The sequence below is a fragment of the Carettochelys insculpta genome, chromosome 16 (genome assembly GCF_033958435.1).
Source record: "Carettochelys insculpta isolate YL-2023 chromosome 16, ASM3395843v1, whole genome shotgun sequence".
NCBI lineage: Eukaryota > Metazoa > Chordata > Testudines > Carettochelyidae > Carettochelys > Carettochelys insculpta.
Window position 1 is genome coordinate 5975727 of NC_134152.1, and position 27753 is coordinate 6003479.

The 27753-nt window shown below is 49.3% G+C and overlaps 2 protein-coding genes across 8 annotated transcripts in view; one reads left to right on the forward strand and one right to left on the reverse strand.

Moving 5' to 3' along the window:
* The window catches only part of UBN1 (ubinuclein 1), a 35854-nt gene extending 21672 nt beyond the window's left edge, over positions 1-14182 (forward strand). For 4 of the 7 annotated variants that reach the window (XM_075010851.1, XM_075010855.1, XM_075010858.1 and 1 more), the window contains 5 exons: positions 711-753; positions 2450-3688; positions 6890-7142; positions 7478-7567; positions 11333-14182. In XM_075010851.1, the coding sequence (XP_074866952.1) occupies positions 711-753; positions 2450-3688; positions 6890-7142; positions 7478-7567; positions 11333-11385 (1678 nt within the window). In that variant the 3' untranslated portion in view covers positions 11386-14182. Of the gene's footprint in view, positions 1-710; positions 754-2449; positions 3689-6889; positions 7143-7477; positions 7568-9148; positions 9210-11332 lie in introns of all 7 variants that reach the window. The other 3 variants (XM_075010854.1, XM_075010853.1, XM_075010857.1) reach the window with 3 other exon arrangements.
* Positions 14183-15760: 1578 nt separating this feature from the next.
* Positions 15761-27753, reverse strand: part of PPL (periplakin) — a 52862-nt gene continuing 40869 nt past the window's right edge. Inside the window, exons 16-22 of the mRNA XM_075010850.1 lie at positions 27536-27674; positions 25060-25253; positions 23839-23989; positions 22868-22951; positions 21449-21565; positions 19055-19147; positions 15761-18429 (exon numbers count right to left, since the gene is read on the reverse strand). Of these exons, the coding sequence (XP_074866951.1) occupies positions 15766-18429; positions 19055-19147; positions 21449-21565; positions 22868-22951; positions 23839-23989; positions 25060-25253; positions 27536-27674 (3442 nt within the window). The 3' untranslated portion in view covers positions 15761-15765. The remainder of the gene's footprint in view (positions 18430-19054; positions 19148-21448; positions 21566-22867; positions 22952-23838; positions 23990-25059; positions 25254-27535; positions 27675-27753) is intronic.

Consider the following 27753-nt stretch of genomic DNA (forward strand, 5'->3'; position numbering starts at 1 on the left):
TTCAACAGAAGGGGCAACATGTATGTGACATCCTTGAAGGGAGTATGGAGACAGTTTGTGCTTGGTTCTGTCAGGTTTTTTTAAAACATGGACTCTTTCCTATTGTCTGGCTGAAGGAGGGCCTGGGGTAAGCTTGGTAGCTTAAGGGTCATTGTAGGCAGGAAGAAAGGGGACCTGTTTGCCAGGAGGACCTTGTAGAGTCTAGCTGAGGTGATGCCTGCCCTAATGACTGAGAGGAACCTTACTGGCATTTTATCTGAGGATGCTTCATTGATTTCTCCTGGCATCCCTTGTAGCATTTGTGGCAAGCTGGAGCGCAGCAGTTGTGCCAGCCCCTTTCTGTGGCCTGTTTGTTGTCTGTTCATCCAGCTTCTGGAATCCATTCATGTCAGCACTGGATCAACAGCTGGGGGAGGCCATGCAGGCCAAATGCTCTCAGTGGTGGCTGAAAGAATATTTCATCAGTGCACCACCTGCCTCCTCCCCACCTTCCTTGTGCTCCTGGATGGAAGTTGGGGCTTTCTAGAGCAATAGCAAACCTTGTGTGGTCTGAGTCCTGGCAGCCCTAGAAGCTGCCTCACTTCCTGTGAATCTCAGCTGACATAAGTTGGTGTGGTCCTGCTGATGGCCCACCGGTGTGCTCCTTTGTTGGACCGTTCCACCAAGGAAGTTCATTAAATTCATACGTCTTTTTTGTTTTCTCCAAACAGGGCAAAGAAGAAAGTTATGGCTCCTCCAAAAGTAAAGGTGAAAGTGAGTTTTGTTGTCTCCCTGCGCCTTGGCGGCTGTACTTGCCTGTCTTAGGGTGGGACAGCGTTGCTTGTGACATGCACTGAACTGTCCCCACATCTGGTATAGCAGCCTGAGAGGACGAATGCTTTCTAGTCTTCGCAGGTCAGATGTTGTCTGGGAGAATGGGTGTGGTGGAGGTAAATTCCAGCTGGTTCCAGGGTGTCTGGGTAGTAACTTGACTATGTATGGAACAGAGACATAAGCTCTGCGAAGGATTCAGCATCAGAACAGATATAAAAGGTCTTGCTTTGGAACTCCTGGGGACCACAAGTACACTCGCTCAGTTTCCCTCTAACGTTGTTCTCGGAGGAAGTGAAGCATTTGTCTGTGCTTGTAACGTGGAAGAAATTTTGAGTATTCGTCTAGCTGAAACGAGACAGTCTCCACCACCCAGCTAGAGTTCCCTCAGCTCCTACGCCCCAAAAACCATCTCAATTACTGGTCTCCACTGAAATCCAGCCGTTTTCACATTGCTTGCCAGTTCTTTCTTCCATCTCCTATTGTAACCCTCCCACTTGGGTGTGGTTCACTGTCCCATGTAGTGGCACTGAGAGCACTTACCTGAAGAAAGAACAAGTCCCTGCAGCCTTGGTTGAGAGCTAGAAAGCATGAGAGAGAGCCAGAATTTACTGTTGGCTCTTTGGCAATGTATATAGTGATATGTCAGCAGTTCCCACCTCCTGCCAATCAGCGCTTCCCTCTCCCTCCTGTGCCTCCTCCCTACTGTGATCAGCTGTTCCACAGCATGCCCGAGATTCTAGAGGAGGAGACAGGATGTGGCAGGCTCAGAGGAAGGGGCGGGACTTCGGGAATTAGGAATCATAGAACTGGAAGGAACCTCGATGTCATCAAGTCCAGTCCCCTGCACTCATGACAAAATGAAGCCCCATCTAGACTTGTGGTCCAACTGGTTCTGAAGCAGCAGCCATTATAGTGCTGTAGAGAACTAGCCACAGTGTTCTGAAGATCTCTTTATTGTTCAAGCCAAGTAGCCACACTCAACTGGCCAAACACCCCCTTTGTGGTTAGTGTGCTGGACCCCCTTGACTAGGCCATAAAGGGCTGAGTGGGGGCAAGGCCTGGGGCGAAGCTGGGGGTTGAGCAACAAGCACCTGTAGCACTTCAGAAAGTTGGCACCTCTGCTCCAGAGTTGACACCTAAGCAAGTAGCCACCTATTAGGTTGTGAGGAGCCACGTGTGGCTTTTGAGCAACAGGTTGGCCACTCCTGCTGTAGAGGCTCGTGAACGAAGCTCCTGATGTCCCAGGTTCAAGTCCACCAGTTGGGGGGGTTACGCTAGGTCCTTTGACTAGGAGATGTTGCCTTTTAAGGACAGTTTCTTCACCCCATGAAAGTGTTGGCAGTATTTCCAACCCAGCTGAGAGCAGAAAGGGGTGAGGAAGGGTTAGGAGAAGAAAAATCCTGACGAAAGATCTCTTCTGGTTTTGTCTGGTGGCTGCATGGGAAGCTTGTTCCCTGAGCTGGGTTGTTGCTCATGAGATCTGCAGCACAGCAAGCATCTGAGCTGTGCCTTCCCCAGCTTCACCCACCTGAGTGAATGGAAGAGGCAGTGCAGCCTCCAAGGCTGATTTGTGTTCATTTTCACAGATATAAGCTCAGTCCAGCCTGGTGTCTCACTGCTTCTCACTTTCTTGCAGGAATCCTCCAGTAAGCCAGATAAGAAGATGCCAGTTCCTGTTCCACTGATGCATTCAAGTGGCACAGGTTCTCTGCCTTCAGAACCCCAAGGAGGGGGCATCGGCCTCAGCTCCCAGACCCGAGAATTCTTGTGTCTCGGCGTTGCTCAAGTATCTAGCAGCACTACCACCCCTGCTGCCTTCAGCATGGATGATTCCCTAGATGAGGACTTAATCCGTAACCCAACCTCCTCTCTGGAAGCAGTGTCTAAGGAATTGGCTGTGCTGAACAGCCGAGCCTGCGGGAGCCCTGATTTCACCCTTCCGGGACCCCCCAAACCTCCTCCAGAGAAGATCACCAGTCTTGTAGCTTCAGAGGAGAAGCGGAACTTTGCAAAGTCTAGTTCTTCTCCGACCCCACCCTCTGCTGGTTCTCTACACTCGCCTCTCAGTTTCCTAGCTGAGCAGGCCCTGGCTTTGGGCCAGTCCTCTCAAGAGAAAAAGGCTGAGAGCTCTGCTTACAAAGAGCTGTCCTGCCAGGTCTCCCCCAGTAAAATCCTCCCCGACGCACATCAGTCCAAACAGAAGCACCATGGCCTGCAGCGAACGAGTCACGGGCCCCAGACGTCCACTCCCTTGCCAGTTGCGCAAGTGAAAGTCTTTCACTCAAGCAGCCAGCAGCCGAAAACCTTCCCGTCCTCAACTCCTTTTGTCAAACTGCAGAGCTCCAAGTCTGTCTCCCCCGTGCCCCAGCGCTCCCTCCTCCAGCCGGGCAAGCCATCGACCAAAGCTCAGGGCTTCCATTCCTCCGTATCCTCTTCTGCAGGCAGCACACCTGCCTCCAGCAGCATCCACAAGAGCCCTGGCTCCTCTACAGCATCCCTAAGCTACACAGGAAAACACTCAACCAGCTCCAGCACTTCAGGGCCATCCTACAAGTCTCCCTTCATTTCCAGCTCCCTCTCCAAGCATGGGGCTTCTTCTGGCAGCGCCACATCGGCGGTGGCTGCCCACTCGAGCTCCTCCTCCGGGCCCTTGCTGTCAGGTGTGCAGACCCCCTCCCCAGGGCAGCCTCCCAGCCGATCGTCCCCCAGCTCCATGGTCAAGAAAACCCCTGTCCCCCAGAAGCTGACTCTGGTAGCGCCACCTGGTGGTCCAAATGGAGATTCTAGTGGAGGGACTCAGGGAGTAGCCAAGTTACTAACCTCCTCCATAAAGCCTGCTGTGGTTAGCAGCACCGCATCTTCTACCTCTGTGCCGGTAAGTGTGCCACTGGGGCGGCCCAGCCCAGTGTCTCTGTCACACCATGTTTTGCTAAGGTCTGCCTGAAAGTCCAGTCTTCAAAAGAATTTCTGCTATTTCTTGAGCTCACTTACCTGTGTTATTGCGGCGTCTCAGGGGCCTTGCAATGGGCCCCCATTGCACTGGAACTGGTGGGCAAAACACAGCCTGTGGCCTGCTCCATCCCTAGCACAATCCTTGCAGCTCCCATCAGCTGTAATCTGGCCAACGGAGCTGCAGACGAAGTGCTCACAGGCGGATGCAGGATGTGCGGACCTGCTGCTCTCCTGACCCACCTCGAGGGTGCGCTGTACTGCGTGTGTGTGTGGGGTGGGGGGTGGGGGGCTGTGACAAACAGGGAGCCTACTTGAATGTCTGCTTGGGCTGCTGGCCTGGAGCCGCCTATAGTAAGCAGCTCCTAGTGGCGGCATCTTGTACCCCACCCCTCCTGCACTCGGCCACAAACCCGCCTGCATCCAAACTTCCTGTCAGATCATGCACCCCCCTCCTATACTTCTGCCCCAGCTCAGAATCCCCCTGCTGCATCCTAATCCCCTAATCCAGATTATAACTCCCTCCTGGACCCCAATTCCCCATCCTGAGCTCCTTTGTGCACTCAGCTTCCATCCCAGACCCTGTGCCGCCTCCATTAATATTGTAGAAGAGGATGGCCTGTGACCCCTTACAAATTCTTGGAGTGGCTCCCCCATCAAAAATTGTTACCCACCACGGCACTAGACATTGTGGAAGCTCTGCCAGTCTCCCACTGTCAGCTGAGATTCAGGATAGTCCATATGCACAATCCACCCTTTGCCACAAATTAGTTTTAATCCCATTTTGGGTTACATGGAAAACCTTCTAAACTGTGTGCCCCATTCAGCTCCATAGGATGCAAGCAAGGACAGCCAGGAAGACTAATTTCCATGGTGGATGATAACCTGATTTTTAAGAGAGAGATCGGATTTCTAATTTTCATATTGCTGAATGTTTACTTCCTGCCAGTGTTATAGTGTTAAATAGGCAACGTGGCTCTCTTGTACTTCCTGTTAGATATTTCAGATTTTACACAGAATATTTTATTAATAAATTTCATACTACAGAGGTCTGTCCATGTGCAAAAACACAAGTCCAAGCCTTCGTGAAAGTTCTTACGATGAGAAAATAAAGTCAGCTCTGACATAAAATGGCTAAGCAAACTGTGTATGCTAGATTTGCCAACATCACAAATTCCAGTAGAATCCTAGAACACTAGAACTGGAAGGGACCTCGAGAGGTGATCAAATTCAGTCTCCTGCCCTCATGGGTTGAACTTGTACAAGACAAGAAAGCAGTAATGCCTTGAGCAGACAGTCAGTCTTCCACTAGGGTTTGCAGTTTAAAGTGAAATGGGGCTGGTGCTACTAAATCATCCCATTGCTTTTCAGAACACTACCCATAGGTGCTTAAATGAGTTTAGGAGACTAATTTTAAATATTTATATCTTAAGACCACCTCTGTTGTGTATATAAAAAAAAAAAAAAAAAAAAAAAAAAATCAGAAGTTTTTAATGCATTTAAAGTCTGAATAACTTCTTGTTAACATTGATTCAAGGTTTGCTTTGAAATATCAGACTTGAGGCTAGTTCTGGGATACAAATTTCTGCTGGCACAGCTATGTTGGCCAGCAATCACACCCCTTCAGATCCTGACTGATCTAGGTGTGGCAGCGGAAGTCCTCCGTGTAAACAGTTATACCAGTAAAAACAGTTTTACTGGTATGTAGCTTTTTTTGTTCAGAGCGTTTTGGAATAAGTTTATGCCAGGAAAAGCATTGTTTTGCCAATATAAACTGCATCCATACTTAACTGGCAAAGCCCTCCAAGTGTACTAGTGTATAGCTCTACTATATGAGTTTTACCAGTAGGTGTAAGAACTTTTTTTTTAGTAAAAATGCAGTTTTAGCCCCTAATGCTGCAAATATATATCCACATGCTTGACTGGAAGCATACGTAGGCAGTTTCACTGAAATCAGTGGGATTATTTTGTGATTCTTCTTTCCTCCCTGGATAAGCATTTTTAGGATCAGGGCCTTAATTTTCATGATTTTGTTTTTTGCTTCTTGTAGCTTTATAAAATTCAAACAACCCACTCCTTCTGTAATGGCATTTAAATGTGGCGGCATTTAGAAGTGAATTTCTTATCCACTTTTAACCTAAAGGTGCAATAGAGCAGATTTACCTGTCCGAACTTCAACCTTCTTGAAATCCTGCTACCTTAGAGATTTCAGTCTTAACCTTTTGTTTTGCTGCTAGTCAATAACTGGACATTGAAATGTGTGCATTCCACAAATTCAAACCCCTCCCACCTTACCACAGGGGCTAAAACCTTCAGTTGTCTCCTACCCAGCTACCACAACCTCCTGCTTCTCTGTGACCACTTCAGAATCCAGTCCAGCCTCTTCCATGCAGAATTCTGCACTGCCCTGACAATTCAGGGACTGCACATAATAAACCTGATTGTAGTCTCTCTCCCTCCCCATCCTCAAGAAAGTTTCAGTTCTAGATGCTTTCATGTAACGATCGACTATCAAGTCAGCCATTCATATCTAATCTTTTTGCAGAGCACAAGATGGGCTCACAGAGGTTGTAATGCAGTTAGGACACATTTAAATGGACTGAACCGTTGGTTTCGACCATTTCTAATCAAGCTGTAGAACCCTTCTGCTCTTGGCCTGAGTAGGATTTATTGAGGCATGTGAATGAAGAATATTTTCAATTACATTGATCAGATAAGGATACGAGGTTATTGGAAATAAGCCCTCCTGCTTCAGGACATAAATCAGCAAACGGTCTGGGATTAGTAAGAAACTTCCCATATGGTAACACTTGTGCGTGACAGTCCCTGGTGGAAATGTTGCACCTTCTTCTGAAGGTTCCATTCACAGCAGCAGACAGGATTCCAAACTAGATGGACCACTCATCTGGGCCGGTGCGGTCGTCCCCATGGTCCCAGGAACAGAATATCTGCACGTTGGGTTGTTTGCCTTACGGAGCTGATCTTTTGGTATCTGGCAGGCTGGTGTGTTGTACGTGGGGAGGTAGCTTTGCACAGGGAGGGGTCAGAGCTCTCCTAGGCCAATGGGAAGACTGATGGGGTTCTGTTATGTTTCCATTTTGACTGATTTGTGCTCTTTCCTTCCCAGAAAGGAACCAGTGGAGCTGTGCTGCTAACCAGCTCTCCTTCCTTAAGTGTACTGTCTCCATCCTACAAGTCCAGCAGTCCAAAGCTGCCAGCTGCCCTGAGCTCCACCCCGCTGGGGATTATCTCTCCCATCCATTCCTTCCCTCTTCACGTCATCTCCTTCAGCTCAGACTCCTCCCCCAAAGCAGGGGTATCCAAGGATGCAATTGTCACAGGACCTGCCCCTGGGACTTTCCATCATGGCCTCAGCCACAGTGAGTGCTTTCTCCTCTGTGTGTTTCTCATGCCTGTGCTGTAGAATTGCAAGGCCACCAGGACTGTACTTTGTTAGACCATCGCATCTGAGCCTCTCTCGTGTCGCTGCTTGTAGTTCATGCATTTGTGCCTTAAAGCAGTGATTTTTGTAGGCACCCTATAGCTAGCCCAGAAGTCCCAGCCATTCTTGTCTCCCATCGTTCAGCAGATGTGGTGTTGGAGGTGAAGCTACAAGCTGTAACTGCTGCAGCTCCTCTGCTTGTTTATGTCCTCAATGTGCATTTGTTCTTTCTCCCTTCCCCACCCCCCTTTCCTTTCTGTTTTTTCTCTCTAGGTCTTCTGGCTGGCTTGCACCCCAGCCCGCACCACGCAACTCCACTCCCACACTCTGCCTTGTCCACCCATTTACCGCAGAGTTTGCCAGGTACTTGTCAGACGGTCTTGTTTGTTGTGTGCCTTGTGAATCGCCTTCTGCCTTGATGGATGCCTCAGCTCAGCATGGAAACACCAACGCCTTCAGCGTTGTCCTTAGTGGTGTAGTCTTTGCTGATGATCCATTTCAGCAGCCTTGTGATGCTGAGGGTCTGTAACCACCCTTTGCATTTGCTGCTAGAGGGTAGAAATCTTCCCTGTGGCAAAGACTCCCCTCAGGTGGTTTGGGTCTGTTCCAGTGCATGGTAAAGGGCACACTGCTGGGGTTAAGAGCTTTATGTGGCTGCCAGTAAGGTCTAGGCTTAAATGTGCTAGTTGCAAAGAGGGTTGTCGCTTGTTAGAGAGCTAAAGGGTGCTGTGCTGTTTCCAGGAAAAATGTTGCTCGCTCTCATAATATCATTCTAGTTAGCTGCCTCTCCTGCAGCCACAGCTTTTACCTACTCCTAGTCACATGACCTTTTTGTGACTAAGATCATTGTGGTCCCAGTTCGATCCCTTCACCACCAGCTCAAACCATAGATCTGTGAGGAGCTGGCAACTTTCCTTCTCTGTCTCTTTCGAATTAGAACAGGGATCAGCCACAACCGGTGTGAGTGCTGCTCTAGACACATGCGCCAATTTTCATTGGTGCGTGAGGCAGGGGCACAGCCCTGCCCCTCTTCTATCATGTAGCCGGGAGCTTGCTCAGAGCTGTGCTGCCTGCGGATTAACAAAAGACCAGCTAATGCTACCACTCACCACCTACATGGTTAAGCTCCGCATCTTTATTAACGCACCTGTTGTAAGTAGGACTATTAGTGACTTTTAAAAGTATCATCAGCACTCGGCTGGTACGTAGAGGTCAAAAGATCTCGGCACTCTGCCTCGGAAAGCTTGCTGAGCCCTTAATTTGAACAATGGCTGCTGTGGTTTGCGTGGCACCTGGCAAAGCCACTTAAAAGCAGTAAGAAGTCCCGTGGCACCTTATAGACTAACAGAGATTTTGGAGCATAAGCTTTCGTGGGCAAAGACCCGCTTCATCAGATGCACGATTGGTGGGGGAGGTTCACAGGAAGGTTTGCAGCTGTTTTTCGAATATACAGTCTCACCCGGCTACCCTCTGATAAAAGCAGTAGCTTTTTCTAGGTCTAGGAGCTGGGAGGGAGTGGGGATACGGTCAGTGCTCACTCACGATCCAAATGTTAGGGTGCTCTGCAAACTTCCCCACGCACCACTGTGAGTGCAGCTCAGTCCTGAGGGATGGCTGCTCCTGCTTTCTTAATCCTGGCCAGTGCACCGCATAGCCCTATTCGTGAAATTCAGTCTCTAAATACGGTACTTTCTGCTGCTGCATTTCACACTTCCGCTGCATGCAGGGGTGAGGGAGCAGCTGATTTTTGGTGTGGCGAGGGCACTGGGCATGAGTGACCCTCTAATCTTGCCCAGTAACATAGCATAGTATCATGTAATCTCTCACGGAATTTGTTCCTCTGCTGAGCACAGGATACAGGCTCTGCGCATTAATAAGAACCCACAGCATTTCTCTTCCTCACTCCATCATCCAAATCCTGGCTGAGGTACTGTTTCTCTCCAGTTAGTAGACAATAGAGAGAGGTGTGGAGGAGCAGAGACCAGGACCTGCCTGCAGTGACTCGGTGGGTGAAATTAGCTGTATCCATGTAGGTATAGAGAAGATGAAAACTTTTTTTGTTGTGATGATAAAACTACATCCTCTTGGGAACAAATATGATTCATGTTTGCTTTTTAATTAAGTAACCCTTAGCAACACAACACACACAATACATTTTATAGGAAGACCTCTTCTTTCTCCTTGTCAAGGGAGAATTGGTGACTTGATCATGGTTTTACACGTACCTAGATGAGGAGATTTCTGGTGGTAGATAGCTCTTCAGCAGAAAGACCTCATGAGATCCAGGGGTCAGAGCTGAAGTTAGACACATCATACTACAGGTTGAACGGCTCTAGTCTGGCACCCTCGGGACTTGACCAGTACTGACTGAGTGAATTTGCCAGATCACGGGAGGTCAATATTATCTAACAGCATTACCGACACTTCCACTGCTTACTGAGTTCTTAGAAGACATTGAGGGGTAAATTTACAGCTAAATAACAGCACAGAACACTGACAGCCAGGACTAATGTCTGTAAACAAACACATGGGAACACAGGAAGCTTGGCCACACCCATGATGAGTGGTCATCTGGCTAACTAAAATCATGCTGGATTACGGATGTTGGTGGGTCAGAGCGTTCCAGATTAGAGAGATTCAACCTGTCGTAATAAGGGGCACACCTTCTAACTGGGCGGAATTAACCACTGGAACTATATACTGAGGGATATGGTGAATTCCTTGTCACACTGATGTCTTTAAGTAAACACATACAGTCCCTTGTTTTTAAAAAAAAAAAAGCTGGTCATCACCTTGCTCCCCTGCCAGCCCCAGCCACTCCCATGGCTGGAGCTGCTGAGATGCCAGTACTCAGTACGGACACATACTGGTACAAAAAAAAAAACAAAACACTGAACATATATACTCTCTAACCAGATGTTGCGCTTTTAATTCAGAAATCTTTCATTACATTTTAATGGCTGTGTTATGCAGGAGGTGAGACTAGGTGATTGTAAGGGTTCCTTCAGACCTTAACATCTGTCATTTTGTGTGCTGGTATAAACAGTGCCTAGCTACATGGAAATGAATCTCCTTTCTGTTGGAGAAGAGCACCTCCTAAGATTGTTTCAGGTGACAAAGGTGTCGCTATCTGAGAGCTGTGTAGCCTGCAGTATGATGGGATGGCCTGCCAATGCTGGGATATGAGGGTAACAAACTGTAGCTAATAGCTGGCTAAATGTATCTGAGCAAATGACATGCAGTGTGTGTGCCATGCTGTCGTTTATTAGTGGGAATGCACAGAAGGTATTTCTCTCCCAGTGGTAGTTCTAACTTCACTTGCCTCTTGTTTTTGAAAGACTCCACATCATGAGTCGGTTCTAGAACCAGCAAAACCCTCTTTGCTTTGGAGTGGCTTGTACAGCATAAATGTTTAGTCCTCTATGCCAATACTGCTTCTACGATGCTTCACAGCAGTTCATGTACTGTAGTTCGATATTCGTGTAACTGGGATTAGAAACTTCCCGCTTTCTTCAGCTCTCTAACTCCCTTGTCTCTTCTCCTCTGTGGTGCCCCTTTTCCTTGCTTTACTGCCTCCTGTTCTTGTCCCTTACCTCTGTCTCAGCTTCCACTACTGCTGGTGCCATGAGTTTCTTTGGGAGTGAGGGAAGCCCTAAAAGGTTGATTAAAGCTGTAAAGTTCCACTGATTTGCCATGAGCTAAAGTCCTGTTTGAACTCCTCTTCAAAGTCTTAGCAGCTACAATTTGTTGGTTCTCTGGGTGATCAATAAAATCATGTATTGGTTGGCCGTGCATAAGGGCATTTGCTAGTTTGGACGATTGAGGTGAGACTAGCTTGCTCAACTGGCTGGGTAACAGCTCCCTCCTCCCAGATACCTGTATGTAGGGCCCCGGTGATGGTTAGGCTGGAAGGCCATGGAAGAGATCTACCACTTCCTGAGACTGTGTAATATACAGGCATAATGAAGACTGCTCCCATTTGCCACGTGTCTCTTTCCTCAGTACTTTGTAGTCTGACTCCTTAGTGACTTCTACATGTGATGGGCTCTTGGTGCCACCCAGCTGTGCACAGACCCCAGCTGCTGGCATTGAAAGCTTTTTCCTTTTATTGTTTCATTTCTCTTTCAGATGCTTCTCAGCTTCATGGCAAAGGGTCCAATGTGCAGCAACGAAAATTGTGACACCTGCCTGAGGGGACACAAATGCAAGCCCAGAACAAACCGAGAGGAGTCAGCCATGAAGACTGGACGCAGAGGGCCTCTTTTTTTCTACCGGCTCGTTGTTCTCGTTTCCCGACAGCAGCGGGAGAGACCGAGTTGTGGAGAGCTCGTTGGCACTTTCGATCTGTGGCGTCCCGAGAGGAGCCCAGCAGGGAGCAAGCCAGCTTGTGCCATCTCCTGTGAGAGAAGCACTTAACGGCACTGGTTCGCTGCTCCTGGCCCTTCCACCATGGTGGCACTGGCGAGCGCTAGAACTTGTGAGGAGACACTGGTGGGCGTCTGTCTTTCAAAAAGTCAAGCGCATTGGTGGCTCTTCTCTTCTCCTCCTCCTCCTGTGTCTGAATCTGCCAAGTACCTCTGAATACAGATACCTCCTTGCTTCCCCAGGAGAGTATCTGAAAGGTGCTTATTCCTGCTTTGGACTTAGTTGGATAACTCAAGCACTGCTTGTGCATTTTCAAAGATGTTGACTCTGTTCTAATTTTTTTTTTTTTGATTGTGCTATAAAGCAGTGCTCAAGTTAGTTGGAAGACTTAGCACTTCCTTTATGGTGACTATCATGAATCACTTGATATTCCCCTTTAAAGGAGGATGAATACTCGTACAGAGACATTTCTGGATGCACTCACGGACATTGATTCTACGTTTGTATTTCCCCTCAAGGGAATTTTTTTTTCTTTGTGCTCAGTTCTATCATTACCATTGAATGCATTGGATTGATTGGAACCCTTCTCCGCATGTCACATGTATAGGAAGCCGTAATTCCAGTGCCTTTTATGGTGGAGCAAGAATGGACTGATTACACCCATTTTGCCCCTTTTGTTGTGCGCGCGCCTCAGTTCTTTTTTAATCACTCTGTATTTAAGATGTATTCTCTTTATTTAATAGAGCTTTTTATGGTTGCACATCAAAAGCTGCACTGTCTGGATTTAAAGAGTGACTTGGTTCCTTTTTAAATCCAGTACCAAATCCAGCAAGACCACCAGTTCTTATCTGAGTTTGTGCACGTGGGTTCCAGACCCTCCCCTGAAGCCATTCTTTACTAGGGTCTTCAAGAATGATCTCTCTGGTGATCTAGATTAACAAAGGTCACTGATAAGCCAGTGAATTCCAGTGAATATTGCTCCCCTTGATGACTTCTGCACTAAAACCATTTACTTGTCAGAGCTGCAACAATGGGGATCGACTAGGATCTTAGTGTAAATTTTTAGCTTTAGCCCTGTAAGCTCATCTCAGTTGGCCTGCACGTCCCTTTTGATAGGCGTGCATAGATTGAGGTGGGCAATCTGCAGTTCTGAGATCGTAAGCCCCATTGACTTGTAGTTGTGGTGTTGTGATCTCCCTTCTTTCAGGTCACCTTTTAACCAGGTCTGATTTTATCTGGACTTCAGAATAATAGCACTGCTCCATAAGTTACCGATTAGTATTGCAAGTAAAAGCTTGCAGGATTCCCTCCTGTGCTTTGGGAGGGGTACCGAAATCAAGTATGCCAGCAAATAGTAGCGCCAGTTGTCGATATTTTTAGTAAGACCCAAGACACATGTGGAAGTGGAACTGGTAAAGGACTTCTCAAGATCACTGTTCGTATTTTTTTTTTTTAAAAATTGCAGCTCAGAATTCAAATTTGTTTACAAAAAAGAAAATATTTCTAAGTTGTAGCAAAAGAGCCAAAGATGGAATTTGCGTTAAGATACAGTACAGCAGTTATCGATGGACTCTGAGCAGTGGATCTTGCATGGTTCCCATTTAGGACCTAAGCCTGAAAGGCACCGAGCACCTTCAGTTTCCACCGAGGCCAGTGGCAGCTGAATGGGCATTCAAACGCCTGACAGGATCCTGGCCCGTAATGAGCGATCAAAGGTACTGGTTCCACTCTGTCTCTCTGCTTTCACATCCGTGTTTCTGCTGGGATGCACATTTGCTTGTCCCAGCCGGAAAGGAATGCCCTTGTTTTTAGGAGTTTAGTGAAGCCTCTTGCCTCAGGGAAAAGTTTATTCGGTGGAAATTCTGTGGAATATATATATATTTTTTTTTTTTTTCTTGACATGATGTAATGAACGAGTGAATGAATTAAACCGCCGTGGCAAGGCAGAAGTACGGAATGAGATCATGAGCCCTGGGGAGCAGAGCATCTGGGATCTCTGCCTTGACTAGGCAACCTTAGCTGTTTCCTTTAGGGTGGGGGCCAACCCTCCCACCAGCACTTACTTAGTACGGCAGTTTCTGTTGTGTGTACGAGCTGCGATTTGCTTTACTTTTGTTGTGAGTATGGGACTGTCTAGAGGACAACGGTGGGGGTGGTGTGAAAACTGTCCATCTTGTACAGAGCAACTGAATAAATTGTTTCAGAGTTTCCAAAATGCTCTTTTCTGCTTGGCTTCACTTCCAATGTCGTTTGCCCGGGAGACGATCTTAGTACCTGTACTGCTGCTTGGCAGGTGCTTTGTAAAAGACTGAATCTTTTTAAAATACTGCCCTAACTCTTCCATTGTCATTGCAGTAAAATGACACTTTCTTACTCGAGACTTACTCCTGTGTGTTCGTGTGGGCACATGTGGCACCTGCTGAACTCTGCATCCCTTCTTGCAGCCTAAGAATGGTGGCCTAAGGCCCAGTTTCACACACCTGTCATTGCCAATGGCAAAACTCTCTCTCATTGACCTTAGTGGGAGTAGGGGTGGGTGTAAAATAAAGTGGTAGTGCACTCAGCCCTGCTCGAGGAAAGTGAGCAGGACCGTGCATGATGTCCCAAAAAAATACACCTATGTAAGTTTCTTAAAAGCAATGGGATTGCACATGGGGTGCTCAGGTAATTATTAAGATCACACCCCTGCCTGTGGGTATCAGTAAGGGCAGAATTTGGCCCGTGGAACATGTAAGATACAGAAGGTGGGAAGAAAACAGATTGCCTTTATGATCCCAAACTGGGATTGCAGGAAAAACTTTTCCACTTGTAAGCTGCGCATGCTGGATTGGAAAGTCCATGATGCAATATCCATGGAGACCCCCAGTGCTCTCTCTTTGGGCTCCTTCGTAGCCAAGGTGCACAGTTAAGGCAGAAATTCCAAAACTCTAACCCAAAAGCAAAACCAGCTTGTAATGCACCTTTTCCAGCAGCTGAGGGGGTCAGGACAACGTGTTAATGATCGACTGCACTTGCTGGTCAGCTTGAGCAGTAAGTAACTTTTGTCCAAAGATGTAGCTATTATTAAAATGTGCGTGTCTTCTACTAAAAATAAATGTAAGCGTTGAGTGAAGGGTCATCTTTGATTCTGAAATTTGGGTTCCTTTACAGCGCTAGAGCAAAAGGCAGGCATAGACTGAAAGAGGAAAAATTAAACGTCTGATGTAAACCACTGCATTTTTATTTTGTACTATAAATAGAATTTCCCCATGTTTCCCATTCTCTTACACAAATAAATGATACATATAGCTGAATGTAACTGTAGTCAATAAAATATCGATATGAGCGGCTCATAAACATGAGGTAAGCTTGACCATTCGGAAGGCACCTCTGCGTTTACAGGAGCATGCTTTACTACAGAATATTGACATCTCTTTACATATTTTCTGGTGATGGCGTCATATGAAAATACCTCCTTTTAATCTGGAGTTTACTGTATCAAATTACAATTTTTTGTTTCCCTTTTCCCCTGGCATTAGAGGCACTGAAGTGAAGGAAGTATGTTTGCAAAAGTTTTGGTTAATCTTAGTGTTATGACTGTGACTAAAGATGTAAATTTCACTTTTGTGCACTTTACTGCTTTTCTCAAATGAAGATACCGTCACTCATTCAACTGCGTATCATGCAAGTGTCTCTAGATTGTGAGACCTGTGGGTGGCTTACCAGGCTCCCTCTGCTCTTTTGGGTGTCCTTGACCTTTTGTCTCTTACCAGAGTGCTCTTCATACAACTTTCTACTGGACTATGTGGTATCCTCTGGGAAGTGCAGACTTCACACAAAAACAAAAAAGAATGTGCTGAGAAATGAGCCTCTTCTCAGTTGCTAAATTTGCGTGCGTGTGGTGATAAACAACTTCAGACGGGAAGATGATTGGGTTCGTTTTTCTGTTAGCGTTGAGTGCCCCGGTAAGGCTGTAGTTGAAAGAAAGGTTAAAGTAATGTCGACAAATGCATTTTCCACCTCTGGCATGGTAGTGCTCTTATGTAATGGATGCAGCAAAGCAGCATGACTTCCTGGCAGCCTCATGTTGGACCATGCCTCATGGGTCATTTCAGAAGATGCACAAGATTTGCAGTAATCTGGAACTGTAACAAGTGGTGCAGCTATGAGCAGGCTGCTGTAAGAAGCTTCAATATAGAGTGAAGGGAACACTGTAGCTACTTCTCTCCAGATACCAATACTGCCAGTTCCTGGATGGACATCTCTTTGTTGAGGTAACGATCGTACTGCGCCATGGTCAACTTGCCACTCTTTAAGGCATCCTCAATGGAAAATTCTTTGCCAGACTTTCTGTCGAGGATCACGGAGGATTCCCCACTTGGTCCCTTTATCGAAATCTCTTCCCAGTCGCATTCCTGGCTCTTAAGTTTGACAAACAAATTCCAGTCAATGAGACCAAGTTTGTGAGCTTCCTCTGGAGACATCTCCTTGCCGGTGTCGGGGTCTATGACCACAATGGAGCGCCGCAAGTGGTTCTCTCTCTGCTCTCTTTTGATGGCCACTGTCTTGAGGCGGTTCTGAAGTTGCTCGATCTCAGCATCTTTTTCTCTAGATAACTGCTTCAGATCTTGCAGCTCTCTCTCCAATGACTGGAATCTGGAGTCCAGATTCACCCCGCTGTCAGTCTGGGTCATGTTCCGTAAATCCCGAGCTTCTGTTGCTGTGAGCTCAATCTCTGACTGCAGCCTCCTTGTTTCCAGCAGAAGATTCTGCTTTTCTAGGTGGAGCTTGTGGTTTTCCTCCCTCAAGAAATCTAGCTCCTTAGAGGACTTGGAATTGTTGAACTCCACCTCGGACAGCTTGGCCTCGAGGCGATTGATATCTGCATCCAACTCCCTTTTACGCCGATTCTCCTCCTCCAGGTTGTTCTTCAGCTTCTGAATCTCATATTCGGTATCCCCTTTATCCACTTGGATGCTCTCTGAAAAGACCACTTTCTCCTTGACCTCCATCTTCTCTAGTGTGAGGAGCTTCTGCCTCAGGGCTTCCAGCTCAGCCTGCAGGACTTGCCTTCGGTGCTTCTCTTCCTCCAGCTCCAGCTTAAGGAGCGAGTGTTCTTTCTCTTGCTGTGGGTCTTGCTGGAGGATCACTTTCTGTTTCACGGTCACTCTCTCCGTTGTCTCCCTCTCCTGCTGTTCCAGCTCGTTCAGCCTGACCTTCAGCCTCTGTACCTCAAGTTCAGCCTCTCTGCGGGCCTGCCTCTCTCTCTCAAGCTCCTCCAGCTGGTGCTCCAGCTCAGATCTCCTATGTTGCAGCTTGCGCAGCTCTTCCCGCAGGGAGTCCATCTGCTTCAGCTCACTCTCAATGCTCTCAGAGAAGGAGTTGATCTCTGCTTTCAATGCAGGATCTTGCTCGAATTTCACCACCTCCTGCTGGATCACTTTCTCCTTCACCTGTGAGAGTTCCTCCTCTTTCTGTCTGATCTTCTCCTCTTGTAGCAGCCTCTCCCTCTCCAAGTCAATGTGCTTCTTTTGTTCCTCTGCTAGCTGGGCTCTCAGGGACTCCACTTCCTCCCTGGTCTTGGGGTCTTCTCGGTACTGCAGTATCTCTTGGACAACTTCCTTCATCTGGACTTGAGGTTTGGTGTCTTTCAGGGTCTGAATCTCTTGCTTCAGCTGGTAGATCTCCACATCAGCTCTCTCAATCAGTCGGGTCCTTTCTACAATTTCTGCCCGGAGTCTCTGCAATTCCTTCTCGGTCTCAGGATCGGTCTTGTACTTAATGACCTCCTTGATGATTTCTTTCACCTCCACCTGCCCGCTTCTGTTCCTCAGGTAAGCCAGTTCGTTCTGACAGCTCTTCAGTTGCTCTTCCCCACCTCGATACCGCCTCTCCTGCTCCACCAGCTCCAGGCGAAGGTTGGCTACTTCGCTTTCAGCCTTGGGATCTGGGCGCACTATCTCACGGAGCTTTTCCTGGACAACCACCTTGGCATTTTCCTCCTCCAGGACCTGGATCTTTCTGAGAAGCTCAGTCTTCTCTCTCTCGTTCGAATGGCCCTTGGACTTCTCATCTTCATACTGGCGTCGGAGTTCATTCACCTCCCTCTCTGTTGCCAGATCTTTCTCCACCTTCAGCACCTCCTTGACTGTTATCTTGCCCTCTGCAATGGCCCGCTCCCTCTCCAGCCGTTTCATCTTGTCCTGCAGAAAGCTGAGCTCCTCCTCTTGCTTCTGCCGCAGAGTGCTCTCCCTTTCCTTGTTCTCCTGCAGCACGCGGAATTCTGTCTCCAGCTGGGGGTCATTCTGTAGCTTCACCACTTCCTTCTCGGTAACCTTTTCCTGCTCCTTATTCTTCTCCTCAGACAGCACAGCGACTTGGTGGCGCAGGAGGGCGACCTCGCTTTCTCTGGCCCCTTCTTGTCGCCGGAGGTCTTCCAGTTCTTCTTTCAACTTCAGGATCTCATCCGCTTGTGCCTTGTCGGGCTCAATACGTAGGACTTCCTTAATTCTATACTCCTGGCCCCCTTCCTTCCTCTCATACTCTAGGGCTCGCAGCTTCAGTTTTAGAGCCTCCAACTCATCCTGTAGCACCTGGTTCTTGCGTTGCTCTTCTGTGAGGCTCTGCTGCATTTTGTGGAAGCTCTCATCCAGCTGAGGGTCAGGCACTTTCTTCAGCACTTCCTTCTTCAGCACAGTCTCCTGGGGCTTCTGTTTCTGTAGGTGAAGAATGTCATTCTGGATGGTTTGTATCTCCCCTTCTAGCTGCTTTAGACGTGCACTCTCGTCATCCAGCTCTTTCTGAATTTTCCAGGCTTCCTCCTGGGGCTTCTCAGACTCGGTAGTCTGGACCGACTCATGCATCATTTCTACCTCTGGCTGCTGTCAGTGGAGGAAAGGAGCGTAGGGTAAGGACAACCTTTCTCATTAGCAATCATTACTTGTGCCTATCTTCAACATCTACCATGACAGAAAGTGGTTCTTAAACTACAGCGTTCTGACCACCCACCCCATTCCTCTCATGCTACACCATAGAAAATGTGTCTGGCTATGTGGGAAGGAGATGGGCGGGTGGCGCTCATGGGGGAAAAGTTGAAAAGCAGTCAACTGCTAGTTGCAGACTTGCGTAACACTCCCGCACACCCAAGGGGGAGAATGAGGAGGTTAGTGGATGGGCTAGATTGTTCTTGACAGATGGGCTCAAATGAGGTTCCTTCTGCCTGAGGACTTCCAAGATGTGATATAGTAACTAGATCTACTTTTAGTGGGTATACAAATATATGCAAATTTGCATTATTGAATATTCTTGCAAAACAAAGTTTCTTTGCATAAAATTAATCTAACTTAGGAAATGTCTGCATAAAGCTCCACCGTCCTTCCTTCTGGTGCAGAAGATGTGACCATCCTACATCGCCCACCAGCTACAATTTTAAGATTAGGCACAGTGTAGGGCCTGAAAGGCTAAGGGCCTGGTATCATCGTTACGTAAACTCTGGGCATCAGTTACCTGCCGCAGGAGATTCTGAGCAAATTCCAGGTTCTGCAGCCTTTGTTTGTTGACAGCGTTAACTTCAGTGAATTTAGCAGTCAGATTTGCTTCCTGTGAAACAGAAAAGGAAGAGCAGCCAGAGCTGTAAATCAGGACGTTCTGACTTAAAAATGCAACACTTTGGCCACATGCAGGAGTGGTAGGGCAGCCTGCCTGGGTGCAACTGGCTATTTCTCAAACCATTTCCTTTATTGTGAACTTAGTGAGTTGTGGGCTCTGTTTACTGGTTCCATACACACAAAGGAAGGTGACAGTCCTGCGCTCCTAGCTCCTTGAGCGGTCTAGTCCTTGTCTGTAATCCCTACGTAGGATATGCAGGTGCACCATGGGTTGGAGTGTGGGATTTCTTGGAAGCAGTGTCCGCTGGCTCCTCCAGGCGCTGTACCTGGCCTTGTGCTCCTGAGAGCATAAGGGGCAGGGTGTGCTGATGCCCTTCTGGTTGCTGCTGGGGGGAAGGTAAGGAGCGTCACTCTTAGAAGAAATGGAGGTTACTTTCCTGGAAGTGGAGGTTCTTGGAGAGGCCTGCTCCCTCTGTGTTTTTCCTTCTCTGAACACTCCTCCAGTGCCAGTTGCATGAGGACCGGCAGGGGCAAGAGGGACTCAAGCACTGATCTTGGGTGTTTAAGATAGTGACACTGACAGTGCCCAGTGGTGCTAAGAGAAGGGAGCCACCGCTGGTGGAAGGACCTACGGCCCATCTTGTCTGGTTTGATGCTAGAACAGTGACTCACTGGGGCTACCCCTCTTCAGTGCTGCAGAGTCTGACAAATCACAAGGGAAGGCTGGGGCCCTGGGCACTAGTGGGACTGATGCTACCACTGATTCAGCAGTAGGGCTAATGAGTGGAATGGGGGAACAACTCTCTCTCCTTGTGGTGGACTTTTCTTCTGTGGTAATGCTGTCCTGGGATATAGATGGGCCCAGCAGGAGCAGTGAACTCAGAGCTGGCGGGGGTGGAGCAAAGATGTCTTTCAGGGAGATGTATGACTCCAACCATCCTGGCGTGCAGGGAGGGCTATTGCTGGGGCCAACCTAGCTCTGGTCACCATGGCTGTTAGTTTCCATGGGGGCCACACTGCTGCCAGTACTGCCGGAGTTCCTCAAGTGGATGGAGGCGCCAGGAGCTCATCTTCATCGCTGGAGTCAGCGTCCACCCCATTGGACCCAAACCCTAGCTGCTGCTTGTCAAGATGATGTAGTTGGACCCTAAGACCTTAGTATGGAGCCTCTCTTTAGGGTTATCAGATTTAGCTCTACCCCCTCAAGCAGGTGCTCAGGCAGGTGCTGACTGCAGGGAGGGTGAGGCAGCTCTGGCCCAGATCTGACTGGGGCTTCAATGCCTTCTCCGGCGATGTTCTGAGGGGAAGAGAGAGAGGCTGACCCTGCGCTTGTCAGAAATGCGAACTTCACCCAGGCACTAGAGGCAGTGTTGATGTTGGTCACTCACAGAAGAGGACCAAGGTCAGGAAACAATGTTTGAGGCTGGGACCCTTAGCATAATCCCAGACTTCTTTGCGTGGGGAGCATAAGAATCCCTGGGTAGAGGGAAATCCTTGTTCGGGAACACCAGGAGAACAGTGGCACACAGGCAGGCCCTTGGGCTTCCATGATGTATCCTGCAAGTGGTGAGCAAAGAGGGGTTGTCTCTGTAAAGATGATAACTCCTGTGGCACCTTAAAAACCATCAGACCGTTTGGAGCCTAAACCTTCATGGACAAAGACCCACTTCATCAGATGCATCTGACCAAGCAGGTCTCTGCCCATGCAAGTTTATGCTCCAACATGTTAGTCTATAAGGTGCCACAGGCCTGCTTGTTGTTTTTGCAGATACTGACTAACACAACTACCCCTCTTATACTTGTAAGAACAATAGTTTCCCTTCCTGCAACCAGCCCTCTGCTCTATCAGCTGCATGCAACAGGCAGGGAAACTGGGGACGAGGCCCGTCTTGACTCAGGTGGGTAACTACAGCTCCATGGCACAATATGTAATGATGGATGAACTAAGATAGACAAACGGTTACCAGGTGCAAAACAGCTTGAGACATTGCACGGTATTTGTGTAGGACCTATAGCTTACACCAAGTTAGTTCTCCCTTAACACCTATCCTGCTGGGCGAAGTCTCGGGTGGGAGAGAATTCATTAGAAACATAGGGCAAGCTCAGGTACATTTTTTTCTCATCCTTCCCCAGAAACCTGCGGGCTGACAGATACTTGATTTGCATGTGGGGCTGCAGAATTCTCACCCCCGAACAAGGCAGAGGTCACAAGTGAAAATCATTGTCCGTACAATCAGGGCTGGCTTCTCAAAGTCATAACCCCCAGGCTTCTCTCACCCCATCCTGCCGTTACCTCTTCCTTCACTTTGGCGGCAGGAGACTGGAGTCGGGGTCTCTTGCTCATGTAGCCATTCCGTCCGTTTTCCAGGTCGAGAATGGATCGCAACTTTTCTGCTTCCAGTTCATAGTCCTGCAGGAGAGGGGTGTGGACAGACAGGTGAGGACGCATGGCCTCCTACCCAACCACTCCCTCACTGTGCATGGACCACCTTCCACCTGGCCTTAGGTCATCCTTTCATCTTCTGTTAAGCGGCTAATTTCGGATGATGTATCTACCCTGCTAATGCACATCTGTGGGTGCACGATGACTTTCACAGTAAGTCCTTTAAAGCCATTTGTCTTCAGAAGGAGAGAACTGACCCCTCTACATTTGGGGGAAACTGAGGCACACATGTTGACTTCCTGCCCAAAGGCCATAGAGGGCATTGCTATTACATCAGGGATTGGAACTAAGTGGTCCTTGCCTCCCGCATCCTTGAGCTCAATCAGCAGGCCACGCTGGTTTCTTTTTGTCAGCCGTTACTATCCTGTCCCCTACTGGGGCCAGGAAGGAATTCTCTCAGGGGGCAGGAGTGTGTGTTTCACCTTCCTCTACAGCATGGGGCACAAGGCCACATGCATGGTTTAAACTGCAGCTTGAACCTTTCTAGTCTGGCACCCTGGGGATCTGACCAATTCCAGAGAGGAGAATTTGCCAGACTAGGGGAGGTCAATATTGTCCAGCAGCATCACCAACAGGTCCTCTGCTTACTGGGCTGTTAGAAGACATTGAGGGGTAAATCACAGCTAAATAACGGCACAGAACACTGAGAGCCAGGGCTGGGGGCTGGAAACAAACTTCATGGGACCTTGGAAACTTGGCCTGATGAGTGGTCATCCTGCTAACTAAAATCACGCCCAATTATGGACCCTGCCAGATAAGAGAGTTCTGGATCAGAGAGATTCAACCTGTAGGTAAATGGTGGATTCTCAGTAACTTAGAAGCCTTTAAACCACAACGTGAGGCCTTCGGTAACTAACACGGAAGCGAGGTGTCAGATGTCAGAACAAGGAATAATGGTCAGAAGTTACAGAGGGAGAGGAGTAGGTTAGATATTAGGAAAAACTTCTTCACCAGGTGGGTGGTGAAGCACTGGAGTGCGTTGCCTAGAGAGGTGGTGGATTCTCCATCCCTTGAGGTTTTTAAGTCCCAGCTGGACAAGGTCCTGGCTGGGATGACTTAGTGGGGGTTGATCCTGCTTGAAGCAGGGGGCTGGACTAGATGACCTCCTGAGGTCCCTTCCAGCCCTGTGATTCTGTTTCGTGCCCTTGGGGTGGGTAGGTGAGGTTCTGCGGCCTCCGATCATCAGCCCAGATGCCCATGATGGTCCCTTCTGGCCTGGGTCCCTGACTTTGTTGGAAACACCTCCAATAACAGGCTCACGCTCCTTACTTTCACTGCCTGCTGGTACTGCTGGGCATCAGCAGAGATCTTCTGTACCTCCTGCTCCTTTCTCGCAATGTCACCCAGCAGCGCCTATAAACAGACAGACAGCACAGGAGGAGCAAGGGGTTTGACATTTTGGAAGGTTCCCAAAATACCCCACAAGCACTGGAGATACCCCACATGTGCTTTGTTTTTACTATCCTTTTCTGTAGGACCCACCCATGCCCCATATGCATTAGGGGATCTCATGGTTGCAAAGAACCTGTTACTGGTGTTTCCCCTCTGCTAAAGGCTGGCCTGATTTCCTGCCTTGGCTTCTTCCATTCTCTGAACATGATTTGAATGGGTGCAGCTGTCCCTCCCCTGCTTTCGGTCTCACTGGAGGCATCTCCTCCCATTCAGACATGTGGTGGGCAATGTGCAGCTGTCTAGGTACACACACTGGGGCTGTTCCAGCCCCGGAGCACTCATGAGAAAACCAAAATAGTGGGAGCTCAGCAGCCCCCAGCCACAGCTGCTCCTGCAGCCACCCAACAGTGATTGCTGCCAGATCTCCTCTGCCCTCCTGGGTTCCTCGGAGGGGAGTCTGGAGAGTGGAGGGTGGGAAGAGGTGAGGATGGGGCCCTGGGGCAAAGACTGGAGTGGGTGAGGGGCGCTGGGAGCAACAGGGGTTGAGCACCCCCAGAGCAAAGAAAAGCGGATCCCTACCTGTAGCTGCACTGAGCAATTTTGCATTAAGGCCAGTGCTGCCCTTCAGCCTGAGATGCATCGGCAGTGCCCTACCACCGTGTTAGCTAAGCAGGAACGCCATCAAAGATGGACCTATTTACCCCACTGGACCCTTAGCTCCTCTGTAGATGCTGCTGGCCTCCCTCCCCGTTCCCCGCAGCAGCGCTGATGGCCGTGGGTGGCTGCGCAGGATGGGGAAGAAGTTGAGTGGCTCCCTGCAGCGCATGGTGCAGTGGAAGAGAAAATACCATTTGGTTCTTCAGCTTCGTTTCCACTTGCTGGACGTTGTCTGTCTCCTGTGGCTCGTAGTTGGGTATGTTACAAAGGAACTGGTTGACTTGGTTGTAGCCGGTGCGGTAGGTGGAATAGGCTGATTTTGCTTTCTGCAGGGTCTGAGATCTGCAAGGGGGGATATGAGAGGTAACACTTCCCGAGCTATTATGGTGTCTCTGTAAATTTCTGACCCCCACCCTCGCAAGGAGACAAACTTGGGGCCTGAGTTCTCCCCAGGAGGTGTCCTCTTCTGCAGGGCCCTAGAGAGTATTCCTAGGAGGTCTTGTCTTCAGGTCAGGCTAACACGTCCTATGGTCGTACACACCTTCCTGTACCTGCAGGTCTAAGCAATGGCGCAGAAATTCAGCTCTGTCGTGTCTACAAACCACTCCCTACACCATTCATCGCTGCTCAGTTTACCAGGGATGCCAAGCACCTGCAGGTTGTCCAGCCATGCTGTGACTAGCCCCGAGGGTGCGGTGGAATCCATGGCTGACAGAGGACTAGAGGTACCCATGGGCGTGGTGGCCTGCACTGTACCTGCCCAGAAAGGGTCCATGCCCTGAGACTCTCCAAGTGTGAAGATGTGCAAGCAAAACAGCACACAGCTAAGTCGCAGCAAGTTGGGTGCAGCAGAGACAGTGCCATTGAGCAAGGGGCTATGGCAAGCGAGCGCTTGGCTGTCAGGTCAGACACCGGGCAGGTGTGGAGGTGGCTGGGCAGAGGGGAGTGGAAGAGGAAAGGCATGTGGGTGGGAAAGGGGTAGGAGAAAAGCATCCAAAGCTCTGCAGGGGCTGGACCTTGATGTGGCATGGAAATGAAGGCTGGTTTAGGGAGGAGACCTAGTCAGGAGCAGGAGGGAGAGGCTGTGTGGGAGGGGAATTCTTTCATCCTTTGTTCAGCCCTGGTGGTCAATGGGCATCACAACGCTCAGTCTCTACTATGAGACCATTTAGCGCCAGAGGTCACTCAGCTCTGTCCTGCCACCATATGCCCAAGAACCATCTGTTCCTCCTTCCCTAGCTCCCATCTGCTCTGCGTACAACCACGTTTTTCACCCACCCCTAGAGCTCGCGCTGCAATTCCGCCAGACTTGACCCCATTCCTATCAGTTATTGTAAAACCCCATGTGCCCATAGACGAGGGACACTCCCTCTCCCAGCCTGTACCTCCGGCGCTCGGTCCTGAGACCTCACCTGTGGTCGATTTGCTTGCTGAGGTTGTTGAAGCGCTGCTTGAGTTTGTGGAGCTCAGCTTCCTGGCGTTCGATGTCAGGGCAGTGTTCCTGAAAGCTGCTGGCCAGGCTGCTGCAGGATGCCTTTGTCTTTTGCAAGTTCTGCTCTGCCTCATTAAGCAGAGACCTCTTGGACTGCAGCTCCCTGCCCATGGCCTGGAATGGGAGTAATAGAAGCAAAGGGTGTTAGACACCAAGGCCAGGTTTACACTAGACCTTCAAGTTGATTGTAGATAATTGTGGCAACTGCATAGGTGGGATCAACCAAGTGACTTACTTGGCCGTCCTCACGGAGGCAGGTCGATGAGAGAAACTCTCCCCTCAACCTCACTTACTTGAAGAGTACAGAGGTCAACTGTTGACCACTGATAGATGGGTTTCATGCATCCCAGCTAGGGGTGCGAAATCAAACCCCAGAAGATCGGCCTTCAGCGGGCTGATCGTCCGGGTAGTGAAGGCACATGCTAAGGGTTTCACCAAGTCTCCCCCTGATGTGAATCACAGGTCTGGAAGGGACCTTGAGAAGTCATCAAGTCCAGTCCCCTGCACTTGTGGCAGGATCAGGCACCATCTAAACAACTCTTGGCCCTGACAGGCGTTTGTCCCACTTGCTCTTAAAAATGTGCAGCAATGGAGATTCCACACTCTCCCCTAGGCAGTTTATTCCCGTGTTTAGCCCACCCTGGCAGGAAGCTTTTCCTAATGTCCAGCCTAAATCTCCCTTGCTGCAATTTAAGCCCATTGCTTGTCCTAAGCGGAGGAGGAGCTCTCAGAAGAGAGGACAGATTGGTGGTTAGGTTGTTCACCTAACAGATGAGGAACCTGGGTTTAAATTCTTGCTCTGCCTGCTGGGGAATAGGGACTTGAACCCACATCCAAGTGAAGTAGCCTAGCCACTGGGTTACTGGCTATTTGAGGTTGGCTACAGCTTTACTTGTAAAGAGTCTGCTGGTCGCTCATGAGCGTTCTTTGCATCCTTGTGCACATCAGCCTGCTCCCCTAATCCTTCCACCCCTGGACGCAGCACTACCCCATGCATTTGCACCCTGACCAGGACCCACCAGGTGAGGGGAAGGGCAAATATTACTTCAGATGCAAGGCAGGTGGCTACAACTATTGGAGAAAGTTCGGCTCCGCAGAAGGCTGGCAGAACGCAGCATGCTTCTTTTGATTTAGGAGAGAGGCAGCCGCCCAGTCCTGCACAGACCATGGATGGAAAGCAAAAAGGAAGAACGCTCTGCCTGGTTCCAGTGAAATCATAGCACCCTCCTGCACCAGCAGCACCCAGTGCTGGCAACGGCCACGCTTGTGACAGTGCGGCAGAGACTGCTGGGTCTCTGGCATGGCACCACGGCACCAGGCCTGAGGATTCTTGGTCCTGCCAAGAGGGCAGGTGACTGGACTCAATGACCTCCCAAGGACCCTTCCAGTTCTGTGAGATGTGTATTCCAGACACAGGCTAAGAGCCAACAGTAGATCCATTGGGGCGGAAACCATGCTTCTCTCAGCCTGACTCGCTCCCTTTCTTAGCGTTTCAGGCAACAGCGTTTGAAAAGTGCTGATGATTTTCAGCCCTCTGCCCCCATCACCGCAAACGCCTTTGCCTGATTGCCTGCCCCCCGTTCCTGAGAGACAGACTCTAGTTTAGAGGCTAACGTCCAATGCCTCCCTTTGACTATGGTCGCATAGAATCTTAGGGCTGGAAGGGACCTCAGGAGGTCATCTAGTCCAGCCCCATTTCAAGCAGGATCAGCCCCAACTAAGTCATCCCAGCCAGGACTACGGCAAGTCGGGACTTAAAAACCTCTAGGGATGGCAAATCCACCACCTCTCTAGGCAATGCACTCCAGTGCTTCACCACCCTCCTGGTGAAGTAGTTTTTCCTAATATCTAACCTACACCTCTCCGTCTTCAACTTCAGACCATTACTCCTTGTTCTGCCATCTGACACCACTGAGAACAGCTTCTCACCCTCCTCTTTAGAGCTCCCCTTCAGGAAGTTGAAGGCTGCTACCAAATCACCCCTCAATCTGAAGGCTGCCACTCAGTTGTGTGGTCCCTGAGTCTGTTCTCTGTATTCCAGGTCAGTAGTGCTTGGCCAGCATTAGCATTTTGGTTTGGTGCACTGGGCCACTCATTGAAGGGCTACACCTGGGTGGCAATGAAACAGGGACCTCCCTGTGCCCTGAGCACCTTGTGCTGAGAATCCCTCACGCTGCACTGAAATCTGTACAGAGAACAACGCCTTGGGGCCTCAGGCCTGCCGATCCCCTGAGGGGAATGGAACAAGTCCAGACCTGCTCCCTCTTTGTTGAAGAGTCAATAACACAGCTGCTTTGGTTGGTCCTTTGAGCAGACACCTGGGGCGGGTCTTCTAGCTTGCACCTGTTTATTGGGCATGTCGCTAGGTTAAGGAACTGGCTGAAAGAACCACTTACTGAGAGCTCCTCTTTCTTACGGTCTAGGGCCTGCAAGTCCTCCGGCACCGTATCCTCTAACACCAGTTTGTTTTCGTATGCAGAGAGCAGGTCTCTCCCTTGCTGAAGGCTGTTCTCGAGGTGAGTGGCCACCTCCACCCTGTAAGCACAGGAAGAGCATTACTGCATGCCCACGCTGCTGCCGAAGAGCTGGATCACGCCTGGCAGAAGCCACAACC